The sequence below is a fragment of the Canis lupus genome, chromosome 27, assembly GCF_003254725.2.
Source record: "Canis lupus dingo isolate Sandy chromosome 27, ASM325472v2, whole genome shotgun sequence".
Classification (NCBI taxonomy): Eukaryota; Metazoa; Chordata; class Mammalia; order Carnivora; family Canidae; genus Canis; species Canis lupus.
Window position 1 is genome coordinate 11,448,911 of NC_064269.1, and position 15,544 is coordinate 11,464,454.

A 15,544-nucleotide genomic window follows, 5' to 3' on the forward strand; every position below is an offset into this window, starting at 1 on the left:
GAGACCATCTGAAGTGTTACTGCTTAGACATTTGACCTTTGATAACCTTACACATAAAAGAACCTGTCACCACAGTGTGGCTTGGGCGCAGGAGCTAATTTTGTGCATTGTGTTGTTATTTTAAGTAAGATGAGAACATTGTATCTGCGTATTTTATTTTCCCAATATCCTTGTAATGATGAACTTAGCAAAAATTGCTAGTGACAGATACTAGTATAAGGGTAAAGCCATAGTTTGAAATAAAAGGTGCCATTTGGGTGTGTGGTTGCTCCTGAGTTGTGGTGGGGAACCCCGCTGAGAGTAGGGGCTCCTGGTCCACCCGGGGCCTACCCGCCACACGTGTAGCTGGTGCTCAGCAAGCGCTTCTAGCTGGAAAGGCTTCTGTGGTTGATACATTGGGGGGAGAGGGCGGCGTGCGGGTCCAAGGGTTAGGAAAGCAGAATTTTGACAAAGCACTAAGAGAAAACCCCTTCTCTCAGCTTCGGGTTGGGTAGGTTTTGTGTGATACTAAGATAAGCAGCAGACAGGCCCCCACTTCCCTGATCTCCTTTTCAAACCTCGAATCACTTTCTCATCCTTTCTCAGGACTCTGCAGCCCTCTTTAAGGGGTATTCCTTTAAATACAACAGCAGGAAACCCCAAACAAAAATTGAGTTCTCCTTTCGGAGTAAGCACAGCTCCCCTCCGGGTTCCTTGGGTTGGGGGCGGGGAGATGGACTCCAGGTATTTAGAAAATAACACCCATGGAAACAGAGAAAGCTGATGCTTGAGAGAACCTGATAAGGGAGAGTTTACAGAGTTTAACAAAACAGCCTTTGTCTTTGTAAGGTGTAAAATTCAGAAAGCAAATTCAGTGTGCTTGTGTAGTGGCTGGATTGTGGCCAGAGTCACGCAGCCTGTGTGGTCATTTGTAGCATTGCCCTCAGCGCTCTTTCTTGGCTGACCCTAGGGAGACTGGCTGAGGAATAGTAGCATTAAATGTGCACGTTTTATGGTGCATAATTTATGATGCACCTAATTGTCACTACAAATTACATTCCTGAAGAGCAATTTAGCAGCTGGATGCTAGCTATCTGAAGGTTTGCGGTTCTGCTGAGTTGGCTCAGCTGGTGTCCTCATTAGCTACAAGAGGCCAAACCCTGTACCTAAAGGGAAAGGTAACTTTGTAAGATGGACGAGAAGGTAAGATGTTCACTTCCTGTTCGCTGATGCCCTTCTTTCCATCTCTTACTCAGATCCAGCTCTATTTTGCTTGCTTACCAGAGGAAAAGGTTCCTTATGTTAACAGCCCCGGAGAGAAACATCGAATTAAACAGCTTTTGTACCAGTTGCCACCACATGATAATGAGGTAAGATCACAGGAAGAAGGCTAATTAAAAAAAAAAAAAAAAAAACCCACCCACACTCTAAACATTGAGATGCCTCTCATAAACCCTACCTCCTCATTGGTTAGGGCTCTTTTGCCTTTATCAGTTAAAATTTGGCTTGAGGAGACAGCTTTCCATTCTTTAAGAGAGAAAAGGGTGTCCGTGCAATAAACTTAACAACGAGTTGGTTTTTATAGTGTTTGCAGCCACCCACCACTTGCCAGGAGCCTCCAAATTCTTGAGATTTCCCTGCCCCTTCGTCCAGAGTTCATACTTTCTGGTGGTTCAGGCCTGCAGTCGAGTGCCGGTAAAATGTAGAGCGAATGTGGCAATGAACAAGTTTAAACCTTTTGTAGAAAGGTTCATGTCTCACAGTTTTTTAGGTGTCCCTGATAAAAGTTTAAACATTCCCGAATTAAAAAAAAAAAAATCCTTCAAATTGCATTTCCCTTGTGCCAGAGGGGCTGCAAGATTCGGTGTCATTTTAAAGGTAGGGGCATTTTCATTTTTTTATTTATTTTTTATTTTTATTTTTTTAAAGATTTTACTCATTTATTCATGAGAGACACAGAGAGAGAGGCAAAGACACAGGCAGAGAGAGAAGCAGGCTCCATGCAGGGAGCCCGATGTAGGACTCGATCCCAGGTCTCCAGGATCATGCCTTGGGCCAAAGGCAGGCACCAAACCACTGAGCCCCCCAGGGATCCCCTAGAGTGCCATTCTTAAAGCAGGGATTCAGGGGGGCAGGCCAAACTAGCTCTTTCCTGAAACTGTAACCCTGGAAGTGAAGAATTGGTGAGGGAGACCGCGCGCTCCAGTGTGGTGCTTCTGTTTCCCTGTCTCTGAAGGTGCGCTATTGCCAGTCTTTGAGCGAAGAGGAGAAAAAAGAACTGCAAGTGTTCAGTGCTCAACGGAAGAAAGAAGCCCTTGGAAGAGGAACGATCAAACTCTTGTCCAGAGCAGTAATGCATGCTGTGTGCGAACAGGTAGCCCTTTCCCCGGAGGAGCAGCTCGGGGCAGGGATGTGGACGGAGTGAGCACAGGCCTAGTCGCCTCTAGACACTGAAAGGCAGCCTAGCTTTTTACTAAATGGATATTCATGTTTATAACTGGCTACACTGCTGTGTGTGTGGGGGGGTGTGATGGGGCCGGGGGGGGGGTGGCAGTCAGTCTGCCCTTATGTAAACATCCTGCCTTTCCCAGGATCTTGGCGGGGAGAGGGGCGCAGGGTACACCTAGTGTTCAAAACTGCAGAGACATAATGAAGACATTCAGCGGCTTGCTGGCTCAGAGTAGGAAATGTGTCCAATAGGAGGCTGGCTCAGGAAGACGACTCTTGATGCGAGTTGGAAGGAACCATTCTTAGAGACCGTCTAGTGTGGCAGTGTGTCTGAGGCATGTTCATTCCAGTTGAGCATCACCCATAATCCAGCCTTAAAGAGCTATTTAATCGCTAACGGGAGGGGGGAGGCAAAAATAGAAGCTTGCTTGACAAAATGGGATTTAGTGTAAAGTGGGAAAGGCTGAGAATCCAGTCATCAAAGAAGGATCATCCGAATTTCAAATCCTTTTGTTTTTAGTGTGGGTTGAAGATAAATGGAGGTGAAATTGCAGTGTTTGCCTCTCGCGCGGGCCCTGGAGTGTGCTGGCACCCTTCCTGTTTTGTCTGCTTCACGTGTAACGAGCTGCTGGTCGACCTCATCTATTTTTATCAGGATGGAAAAATTCACTGTGGCAGGCACCATGCTGAACTGCTCAAACCGCGGTGTTCAGCATGTGATGAGGTAAAAAAGTTTATCCCTTAACACTGGAAAAAATAAGCTTCTGGTAAGCCAATATTCCACTGTTCACGTCTAAGGAAAATATCTCCTGCTTTTGCTGTTTATTTTAAAGATAACTGTATACATTCACATAATGGAATAATACGTAGCTTAATAAAGAGAAGATAGCAGGTGTCTTTGTTGCATTGGTAAGTAGGGCGTCCTTAACGGATCGTGAGAGGGGAAAAAACAGATTGCAAGAAAAGTATGTAGTAGGTCATCTTTTTGTTAAATAAAGGGAGAATAAGTCAAGACTCCATACGTATCTATTTATACTCAGAAATCGTAGGGAAAGACCTACACTGAGTTGACCCATGGTTACCACCGGGGCTTGTGGGAAGGGATGGTTGTGTGAGGAATTTATTTCGTTCAGATTTTTATTTTTATTTTTATTTTTGTTTTTGTTTTATTTTTTCAGCTTTTTATTTTAAAAGTAATTTTAGATTTATGGAAGGGTTGGAGAGATGACAAGAGTTCTGTAGACCCTTCCCTCGGCTTTCCCTACTGTTAACATCTTACATCACCTTGGTGTGTGCATCAAAACTAGGAAATTAACACTGGTCTAATACGATTAGTGAAACTACAAACTTTAGATTTCTACTTTTTCTGCTAATGTCTCTTTTCTGTTCCAAGATCTAATCAAGGGTACGTCACTGCATTTATTCTATATATCTCCTCGGTTTCCTTTAGTCAGTGACCGTATACATTTTTTTTATGTTTTTTTTTTCAGTAATGTGCATTTGAATTTTTTTTTTTAGGGGCGCCTGGGTGGTACAGTCGGTTAAGGATGTAACTCTTGGTTTCAGCTCAGGTCATGATGGTCAGGGTCATGAGATCGAGCCCTGTGTCGGGCTCCATGGAGAGTCTGCGTAAGACGCTCTTCCTCTCCCTCTACTTCCCTCCCCCATATGCTTGCTGTCTCGTGCTCTCTCTTAGATCTTTAAAAAAAGGTTTTTTTGAAGCCAAGATTATAAAAAATAGTCTTTAATCTGGTGATGACCACCAGGTCAAATGAAGTGCTGTTCACACAGTGCAGCATTTGGATAACTCTGTTGATTCTGCAGACATTTTTATGAGTTTTCTATTAAAACACACACAGACCATTAAATTGTTTCAATGCAAATGTATTCTTTGCCAGATTATGCCAACAAAATGTGATTGGGGAGCAAAAATACGACCAATGAATTGTAGAATGTAGAAGTCTGTGGTGGTGTTTTTTTTTTTTTAGCTTAAGCACACACTAAGTTTCTCTTTTTCGACATTTTTTTTTTAAGATTTTATTTATTCATTCATGAGAGACACAGAGAGAGGCAGAGACATAGGCAGAGGGAGAGGCAGGCTCCCTGCAAGGAACCCGATGTGGGACTCGATCCCAGATCCCAGGATCACGGCCTGAGCCAAAGGCAGAAGCTTAACTGCTGAGCCACCCAAGCGTCCCTTTTCCGACATTTTCAATTTCGGCTCTTATTTTGTATGTAAATCGAGTTAGATGTAAGCTTGAGGCTGTAAGAAACAAGGTTAGCTAAGTGGCTCTCTGAAGAGCAAGTGGCTGTCAGTTGTCCAGAAAATATGCAGTTACTTATTTGGCTTTTAGAATAGCTCACTAAGACTTTCTTTCATCCTGTTTGTTTTTAAAGATAATTTTTGCTGATGAGTGCACAGAGGCTGAGGGTCGCCATTGGCACATGAAACACTTCTGCTGCCTTGAGTGTGAAACCGTCCTAGGAGGACAGAGGTACATTATGAAGGATGGCCGCCCATTCTGCTGTGGCTGTTTTGAGTCTCTGTACGCGGAGTACTGTGAAGCCTGTGGGGAGCATATCGGTGAGTCCACAGCCAGCCTGTCTGCTCTGTCACATGCCCAACAGTCTGTCTGCAAATGTCTTTTTTTTTTTTTTTCTGTAACTTATATACAGTGAAATGTACATATCTTAAATGTTTTTGTTTGCTGTGTTTTGACAGATGGATATATGGTCAGTTCTCATTATTTGCAATAGTCCTGTTCTATAAAGTTGGCTGAATTATTGAGTACTGAACACTAGGAGAAGTATAGGGTTGGGTTCCTGCAAGCCTCTGGTCACATTATCATCAGCTGATTAATACATGATCTCGTTTCATGTATGTTTTAGTTTAAAGATGGGTTACTTAATATACATTGATTCATTCATATTGAACTCCTAGCCAACAGCACTGTAGTCATGCCTGAATGAAGCTTATCTAACACACAGAGTTTTTCTACAAGGCACATCCCAGCCTTCTTGGGCTTAGGAACACCATATAGCACCTCAACACTACGCTTGATGGCCATTTTAAACACAGTTAACAAAAAACACAATAATATGAAGAAAACATAATAGAAAGCAGAAGAAAGCGAAAACAGACCAAGGCTATGTCAGTTGTTTAAAGAGCTGAGAGAAAAGACAAGGCATCACTTTGACCTCAACTGAGAACATGCACATCAGCTGACTCAAATTTTTCATCCTTTTGCACATGCCTGCAAATTCCTTAGAAGCTCTGCAAGTGAGGATTTGGGGTTACAAATAAATTTTAGCAAGTAGGCACATTTCAAAATATGGAATTTGCAAATAATGAGAATTAACTGTACCTGTGTGACCCACAGCCCTTTCAAGACACAGAATGTTTCCATCACCCCATAGAGTTCCCATATACAAACAGTCTTGTTTCTTCTTCCTTTATTTCAGGATTGAATTATAATTCCCTCCTCTGTCCTTTTCAAAATAGGTGTTGACCATGCCCAGATGACCTACGACGGGCAGCACTGGCATGCCACAGAAGCCTGCTTTTCTTGTGCCCAGTGTAAAGCTTCTTTGTTGGGGTGTCCCTTCCTTCCCAAACAAGGCCAGATTTATTGCTCAAAAACATGCAGCCTTGGTGAAGACGTCCATGCCTCTGATTCTTCTGACTCTGCGTTTCAGTCAGCTCGATCCAGAGACTCCAGAAGAAGTGTCCGGATGGGCAAAAGCAGTCGGTCAGCTGATCAGTGTAGACAGTCTCTTCTCTTGTCCCCCGCTCTGAACTACAAGTTTCCTGGCCTGTCAGGCAATGCCGATGATACCCTTTCTCGGAAGTTGGATGATCTGAGTCTCTCCAGGCAGGGGGCAAGTTTTGTCAATGAAGAATTTTGGAAAGGCAGAGTGGAGCACGAAACCCCAGAAGACCCTGAAGAATGGGCCGAGCATGAAGATTATATGACACAGCTCCTCCTCAAGTTTGGTGATAAAAGCCTCTTTCAGCAGCAGCCCAATGAGATAGATATTCGAGCCAGTGAGCATTGGATATCTGATAACATGGTTAAAAATAAGACTGAGTTAAAGCAAAATAACCAGAGCCTTGCAAGTAAAAAATACCAATCTGATATGTATTGGGCACAGTCACAAGATGGACTGGGTGATTCTGCTTATGGCAGCCACCCAGGCCCTGCAAGCAGTAGAAGGCTCCAGGAATTAGATCTGGACCATGGGGCTTCAGGATATAATCATGATCAAACACAGTGGTATGAAGATTCCCTGGAGTGTTTGTCAGACTTGAAACCAGAGCAAAGTGTTCGAGATTCTATGGATTCCTTGGCTTTATCTAATATCACGGGTAGGTAATCTGGGGATTATGTATGGAGTATTTGGATAAAAGAGCCACTAAAAAATTTATTCGAAAAACTATGGTTCAACAGTAGGGACTAGGTTATTTAAAACTGCAGACCAAGGGAAGGAAGAAGGAGTTTATGTTAAATGCCGAACATTAACAAATGTGTGCATCTATATACATTTTAATATAAGCTTTTCGAGTAGGTATTATGCGTATTTTAAGCGGGGAGATTGATTTATTTGGATAATGGATTTTGCATCTGGTCTGAAAGATCGTGTACTCTTTGGATTATGCTGTCTGAATTTCAAGATACTAAAATCAGCCTGCATACTTTAGAAGCTCCTAGCATCTTTTAGATTTTCCTGAATTGCCCTGTGGGAATAGCTCAAAAATAGCTGAAAGTTTTTTACGTAGATTATAATTTCACTGTTTTCAAAGCCTATTCCTATCAGTTATCTACATTTTATCCTTAAAATGATCCTGAGCGGTATGCAGTGGGATATTACTTATTGTGTTTTACAAGTGAAGAAACTTGGTTTACCAAGAGGCTAAATGCTTAACTTGACATACATTTTTTAAAGGCAAGGCTGAGCCTAGGACCCCACCCCTCGTGAATCTCACATTTGCGTTAAGTCTTTGGATACAGAAATGTTACTGGCCCACGGCAAGCAAAGGCTATGGCTAGTTTTATAGTCAAACTAATGATATTTAGTCCTCTCAAAGAAGTGATGTTTCTGTGATACAGGAAAAGCTTTAGTGGCTGCCCTGTGCCAGGAGGGAGAAGACAGCTACCCTCCTGGTTTCTGTTGCACTTGTTAAAGATGAGGCCTACATAAAGTGGGGGGTTGAGGAATGTGAGTGGGACTAAATTGAGCATATCTTGGCCCTGCGATAGGTGCTTCAACATTTAGTATCAAGACTAGACACATAAGGTGTCAGGCCTAAACATTCCTTGACAATAGCAGGCTGAGAAACAGACTCCCTGTAGGAAGTAGAAGTTATGTAGTCTCCAGCTGACAATTGTCTGTACCATGCCCTACTCACCTACTGTTGGCTGGGCTATGTTCAATTCGTTCATTTATTTTAACTTGTCTGAGCCCTGTTTAAAAAAAAAAAAACCAAAAACAAAAAAAAAAAGGAGAGCAGTGGCAGTGTCTATTTTGAGAAAAGCTTTATTAAAGTAAGATTAATCTGAAAGTGGTATAGTTCATGTAGCTGAAGGGGGAGGAAGACTGGATGATGTAGGTTTGGGGTTGGCAAACTTCTCTAAAGGGCTAGATGGTACCATTTGGACCACAGTCCCTGCTGCAGCTACCAGAAAGCAGCGATAGGTGATGCATATGTGAATGGGGTGGCTGTGTTCCAGTGAGACTTGACCCACAAATAGGCGTCGGCTGGATGTGGCCCTTGCTGTGGTTTGCTGGCCACTAATCTGGGTTTAAAGGACCATAATGGTGGGGTGGCCATGTGGAGGCAAAGGAAGGGATTGATTTGAGAGATGTTCAAGTGAAGTAGTCTGGCTTTAATGTGTTGAGAGGCAGAAGCTTCTACGTGTCATGTGCTACACAAACTAATGAGATTTTTTATGAAGAGCTCAAAGTTCTGCTGCTCATGACCTGTGCTATAACTAATGTTCGGCTCCCAAGGAGCTGGGCTTGTAAGAGGCTGTGTGCCCTCTTGTATCATTAACAAAAGTCAAACCTTCTCAGTTAAATGTGTATGCATGTTGCTCTTACCTAGTGCGTGTTAATCAGATATTGAAATTTGGGAGAATTTTCTTTGAAGTTCTTCCTTTCGGTAGCTTGTTTGCAGTAATTGTCAGACGATCACATCTCGTCTTGGCTTTTCTTCTAGGGGCTTCAGTGGATGGCGAAAGCAAGCCGAGACCCTCATTATATTCCCTGCAAAACTTTGAGGAGATGGAGGCAGAAGATTGTGAGAAAATGAGCAACATGGGGACTTTGAACTCTTCCATGCTGCACAGGAGTGCAGAGTCCTTAAAGAGTCTAAGTTCAGAGTTGTGTCCAGAAAAAATCATGCCTGAGGAAAAACCAGTCCATCTGCCAGTGCTTAGAAGATCGAAGTCTCAGTCCAGACCACAGCAGGTCAAGTTTTCGGATGATGTCATTGACAACGGAAACTATGACAACCTCGAAATTCGGCAGCCTCCCATGAGTGAGAGGACTCGAAGACGGGTCTACCATTTCGAAGAGAGGGGATCCAGGTCTCATCACCATCGCCGCAGGAGAAGTAGGAAGTCCCGCTCTGACAATGCTCTGAATCTTGTTACAGAAAGAAAATACTCTCCCAAGGACAGACTGCGGCTTTACACCCCTGATAACTACGAGAAATTTATACAGAATAAAAGTGCCCGGGAAATCCAAGCATACATCCAGAATGCTGATCTGTATGGACAGTATGCCCATGCCACCTCTGATTACGCACTGCAGAACCCGGGCGTGCCCAGGTTTCTGGGACTCTACGGTGAGGATGATGATTCCTGGTGTTCCTCTACCTCCTCTTCCTCCGACTCAGAAGAAGAAGGATATTTTCTTGGACAACCAATTCCTCAACCCCGGCCCCAGAGATACGCCTACTACACAGACGACCTTTCGAGTCCAACTTCTGCACTCCCCACTCCTCAGTTTGGTCAGAGGACAACTAAATCCAAGAAGAAAAAGGGACACAAGGGCAAAAACTGTATTATTTCTTAACCTAGTAGCTGTGGACATCCTGTTTAAACTTTGCCATTAACCATCTTGAATCATATCTTTTTTCTTCCATAGGAAAGTCGCTAAAATTAGTTAAAGTGCTTTGCCCATGTAAATGAGACCCCTGCTGCTGTTTACAGTGTCAGATTAACATTTGGAAGGTGTGATTTCTCCAGTTTGCCCTCCTTGGATGGTGCCAGGTTGATGTGACCTCTTGTGCCCGTCAGGTGCGCATTACAGTTCCATGTAGCGGCTTTGGTCTCCAGTCAAGAGAAGCCTCAAGAAACTGTCATGAGGTGATTGGACGGGGGTGTTGATTTTCGACAACGGAGAACTTCCACCACCTTTGTAAAGCGATAGTGTTTGTCGTTTGTCTACACCGGGTTGGCCCAGGTCCTGATCACTCTGTCTTGTGCGGCATGCACGTAGTCACAACTGACCCAGCCAATACTGTGCGTTCCATCGTGCGAGACCACCTCGTCCCCTTTCAATTAGCCAGGTAAACATTGCATTGTATTAGCTCCAGCTACAGATTGAAAAAGACATTGCTATTTATAATGTAGTATTTCATAGACTTAAGTGTATTCCTAATTTAACGGTGCAAATATTAATGTACATATGTACAGTTCAGATTTTAAAGCTGATATTTTTATATCCCTGAATTGCAAGATGTTTGTTACACTGCAGTGCTAGATTTGTTGGGGAACCAGAAACAGCATTTATGGATGAAATGATTGCTTGTATTTTAGTCAGGGTTTATAAGCTTAGATGGTCAAATTTATATTGCCTAGTGATGGAAAGTTCAAATTTTTTGATTTTTCAATATTAAAAAGGCTCTGTATGCATGGTGGGGCTATGTAAATACTCTTTAAAAACTATGGCCCTATTAATCTTACGAGTGCTATTTATGGGTCAAGCAATGTAAACTGTATAAATGTAAAAACAAACAAACCCATACATATCCCTGGAATATATGGTAAAAACAAGTAGAAGTTGTTTGGGTGAATGTTTTTTTTCCCCTTTGGGGATAGAAGGGGGTGCCTTTTCAACAGAGTGGTGATTATTTCCTGGGAAGAGACCAGAACTACAAGGATCTGCTTTATAGGGCAGAGGACTTTGTAGATTTATTATCTGAAGAGAGGCTGTTCCTTTTTACCCCATCTCTTTCAGCTAATTTGTTGCCCTTTAACAGCGATTATGTTTTTCTTTTAAAATCCTCCGAGGATGTTCTGCCACTGACTACAAGCTTATGAGGTTCTCTTCAAGGGAAAATTATCTTGGATTTGAACGAATGGGCTGAGATTTTGTTATGTGCCATTCTTGCACGTACATTTCGGTCCTAAGGGCCTAGTGGTATCTTGGACCTTTAGGGGAAGGTATTTAATAAATGCTCACTAAATGCCCAACCACCTTTCTGAACACAGATCTTTGCAGACCTATATTTCGCTCCTCTGTTCAGGCATGATTGATTTTGCCATTCTTCTGCCATTGCCAGGCCACGGTTTGTCTCCTGCATATATCCCACGCCCTTACTAATGGGTGGGAAATTGGACTTAGGGACAAGTTCGCCTCTGTGCCTCATTTACTGGAATAGGGAAAAGCTGTTATGCCTTGGGGAAGGGGGACGTGAATCCAGTGGGTAAAGCCCTGGTCCAGCATTCCCTCCACCCACCCCGGGATAGGTCTTTGTACCTGGGCTAGATAGAGCACCTTCCGAAGCATACACTTGGTGAGAGCGCCCCTTACTCAACAACTATATCACTATTTCCCTGGTCTGGTTCATCTGAAAAATATATCAGCAGTGAAAAGGAAATGCACGCCCCTGGTCAAAACACACACAACCTCCAGAACAACTCAAAAGACGGTGGAATGTGTCATTTCCACTCTCCATCCCCAGTCCCTCAGGTCCATATCCAGAAGTAACCACTATTAGTCATCTCTAGCGTGTCCCTTAGATGTTCAGAGCATATTTATATATGTATCTCTTAAAAGTGGTAGTGAACTATATATGCTTAGATTTGCTTTTTTAACTTTATATGTGGACACTCCACATGAGCACAAATAGGTCTACCTCATTCTTTCAGTGATGGTATAATACACCACAGTGGACCTAACCAGTCCCTTAGTGATGGACTTGAATTTCCCCGTAGATACCTTATCCTGCATTGGCACATATGCGCATAAATTCCAAGCAGCAGCAGAATTCCTGGGACAGAAGTTATGCATTTAAAATTTTGATGGATATCACCAATTTTCCTCCAGAAGTAACCTGCCTGATTAACATTTACACTAACAATGTATGAGAGTGCTTGTTCCATCACAATCTCACATCACGTTAGCAAATTTCTTGCTTCTGAAAGACCTTTTCCGAACCTGTGCTGCAAACAGTGGGCATCCTTTTAGAAAAGACTGTGGTGATAGGCTGCTTATGAAAGATGAATAATAAAGAGTAAACTAACTCAGCCTGGAGACACATAAGTGGAAGCTGAAGTCACTGTCCTCGGTAGTTTTCAAGTCCTTGTCAAAAGATCAGTTCCTTTTGCTTCTGGCAACGGTTACCCTATTCGTTTTTTCATTTCCTTATGTAAGGGTTCTATAGATTGCTAGAGGCTTAAGGAAATGCAGAAATATTTATTCATGGTAATAATGTAACCTTTAAAGCTTTTAAATCTTGGTTAGTAGCAAAGACAGAGACAACTAGCCACAAAGGAAGGGAAACGACGGCCTTGCAGTTCTGTGAAGAATTAGGCGAGAAAATTGAGCATACAGTAACTAAAAGGTGTTCATAGATTTAGTTAACAAGAGTGCAGAGTATCTGGTCAGGTCTCAAGGTAAATATCCAATGTTAAATCGATGTCTCTGATCTCTACATGTGTGAGGCAGATGCCTACTTGTTGCATTTTCCTCACTTCAGAGCAAACTGGAGAACATTTTGCTGACAGCCCATGAAGGGGCACCGATAAAACATCAATGGGGACTCCTTTCAAGCCCTCATTAAAAGAAAAGAATTCACTTTGTGTGTGCATTTGCTCTACTTTATGCTCTACCTTCTAGTTCCTGAGTTAAATAAAAAGCACCAGAAGTAAAAGGAGGTATCATTTGCTGTCTAACCCTCTTACTTTAGATACAAATCGCAGGCCTTTAAAAGAGTAGTAAAGTTGGAAGAGGCACCCAAGTCAGCTAGCTTTCCAGGTATGGCACGCATTGCTGCCAAACTTGGTTCTTGGGTGATGGGGCCTGAAAGTATTGGGGTACATAAGTTTCAGGAGTGCCCAGTGAACGTTAGCGCAGGGATTACTAACACAGCACGGGTGTACTTTGGTTTCTTGAGCTTCTCTTTTCTAATGTGCACTTGACTCCTACTGCCCTGCAGACGAGAACCAGTGTTGCTTAGACCTCCTTCACATTTTTAGAAACCAGGAATTTCAACTTTTGCCAAATCTTCTAGCTTTTAAATGCCAGCAACTAATTCAGACATTTCTGAAACACTGAACAAAAGGAGCCTGCTGTCAGCAGATCTCCAGTGCATGAGTTATATATATATTCAGGTGCCTGAAGGTGATTCCCCTATATCTTAGAGCTGATGAGAAGAGGCACAATTACTGTTTACAGAAATATTTGTGACCTTTTCTGATGCACAGAGGAGAAAAACTAAGATAAAAAAAAAATAATCTAAGAGCCTCATTATCAAGTCAATGCTAACACAATGATAAAAATCCTTTTAATAAGTCAAATGAGAAAAATTGTTTATTGCCTAGTTCCACTTGCTAGCCATTCTTTGGAGTTATCCAAAAACCGGAGCCGTGTTCCTGTTCAGTCACATGGGCTTTCTGCTGACACACTGGGAAGGTTCCCAGGTGAACTAGGCCATGGAAAAATGAGCAGGAGCAGCTGAACTTTGCACCTCTGAGCTCACATCTTGCTGAGGTCACAGAATCAAACTTCTGGGCGGGGAATGGGGGGATCAAGTTTAACAGTGGTTTTTGGTAAAAACATATGGAACAAAAACACTGCGTATATGTAGTAGACTTGGCTATGACTAGAGCCGATTCATTCTTTTTGAACAGAACCAGCTAGTTGGTCAAGTATTCCTATCTTCGGGGTCAATTTTAGCCTCAGCTTTTCTTTTTGCAAAGGAAATCTCCCGTCCCTTTATTGCTGTGTGTGTACAAAGAGCTGTTATGCCAACTTTAGATGTAATTTGCAGCCCGTTCTCCTGAAAACATTTGATTCCAATCTTTAAGAAAATGAAGCCAATTCTCTTAGGTTGGTAATACTTGTTTTAGTGTTTCTAGAGAAATGAACCAAGCAACCGACAATGGAAAAGATGGTTACTCATCTAATACAAATCAACACAAGGCTGATCTTGCAGAGTGGTGCCAAGCCCACTGGATGCCAGGATTCAGGATATCTGGGTTAGGAGACCCACCTCTCTCATTAACTCAAGCAGGTTAAGTGCTCTGACCCAGTTTCTACTTCTGTAAAACGAGAGTGGCTAGACCATCTCAAAGGCTTCCTTCCAGCTTCAGTATTCTTTAGAGACTGAACTGAATTTATAGGTTAGAAAAGTCTTTCAGCATAAAGTGTTTTTCTCTTTTTTAACTCTTTATCAGTGTATTTGTTGGTAAATGATTCCTGAAAGGATGATCTCTTCAAAGAGGGAGCTGGGAACTCACGGGAGTAGGGAACTTTTAAAGGGTTGGAGCTTTTTTCTATTAATTTTTCTATTAATGCTTGAGACTCTCGGTGGGCATGGGATAAACCAAATCATGAGGAAAAAGTCTGAGGATGGTTACTTTCCCACCAGTGTATATGCTTCAAATTGTTTTTGTCTTTATCAAACAGACAGTTGGGAGACTACATACAGTATGCTGCAGGCAAGATATTTGCCTCCCTCATGTTATTTCTCTCTAATTACCAGAAGGATAAGATTTTTTTCCCCTACATCTTATAGGGCTGCTACTGGTAGCAATCTTATTCTTGCATCTCTAAACATGTTGTAAGCAAAGCTGAAAAGGTGTTAACTATGTTTAATTAATCTTGGTTCCTAGAATGAGAGTTGAATTACCAAGTTCATTCTACTCAAACGGCTCTTCTCAGACTCCACCATGGGCCCAGGTATACAGCAGCCAAAGAGCCAAGTCCTAGGCTACACTTGCCATGAGGGTTGTAACCCTATATGCTACTTCCTCATAACTACCCCTCATGAATCTCAAAGGTGTTTTATAAAAGAGCTCCAAAACACAAAGTCATAGGAGCCAATATGGAAGGTGGTAGCAACTGAGGATAAAACAAAAACCAGGAAAAATCTGAACTAGGATTTGAATTTTCTCAAAGGCTTTTGGTAAAGCTATTTTTATATTACCCATTACATTAGATATTAACTGCACATGTATCAAACAACCAGCGTGTGCGGGAGTCAGGATTTTTTTTTGGGGGGGGGTCAGGATTTTAATCAAGTGCTGAATGACCACCAAGCTTTTCACTTCTAGGAACACTGACTTTAGAGTTGGAAGATTTGGGTAAAACTCTGGCTCTCCCACTTCCAGCTCTATGACCATAGGCAAGTTATAACTTCTCCTGCCATTGACTGTAAAATGAGAATAAAATCTCCATTGGCTTATCATATGTGAAAGCATGAATCAAGAAACACTACAAAGGTGGTTCTAATCTTGTTCAGGTAGTGAAATAACTACATGGTTTTCAGAATCTTATGAAGTATTTGATATATTAAACCTGAAATCTATTTTAACTTACATCCAATATAGTATACTAAGATTCTACTCTACAGAAGTAGCAGAATACAAAGTTTAAAAGAATAGGAAATTTCTGCCAGAGCAGGGCTAGTTTTGTACCCCTAACCCCAGCTTATCAAGGTGTGGGCAAGATGTCTCCCCTTCATTCGACATTCCTACCTCTGGACAAGGGCAGGCCATGGAGGCCACTGGCCTTATAGAGATCAAGCCGTCTCCGGGGATGAGGAGATGCTGTCGAAACTCTGTCTCTCCTCTTGGACCCTTGGACCCACCAGTGCATATGCTTC

The 15,544-nt window shown here is 42.4% G+C and overlaps 1 protein-coding gene across 9 annotated transcripts in view; it reads left to right on the forward strand.

The window, feature by feature from the left end:
- PRICKLE1 (prickle planar cell polarity protein 1) overlaps positions 1-10,487 on the forward strand; it is a 110,940-nt gene extending 100,453 nt beyond the window's left edge. For all 9 annotated transcript variants that reach the window (XM_025477289.3, XM_035707472.2, XM_025477287.3 and 6 more), the window contains 6 exons: positions 1,236-1,349; positions 2,216-2,353; positions 2,948-3,151; positions 4,825-5,011; positions 5,930-6,793; positions 8,645-10,487. In XM_025477289.3, coding sequence (XP_025333074.1) covers positions 1,236-1,349; positions 2,216-2,353; positions 2,948-3,151; positions 4,825-5,011; positions 5,930-6,793; positions 8,645-9,504 — 2,367 coding nt within the window. In that variant the 3' untranslated portion in view covers positions 9,505-10,487. The remainder of the gene's footprint in view (positions 1-1,235; positions 1,350-2,215; positions 2,354-2,947; positions 3,152-4,824; positions 5,012-5,929; positions 6,794-8,644) is intronic.
- The last annotated feature ends 5,057 nt before the right edge of the window (positions 10,488-15,544 follow it).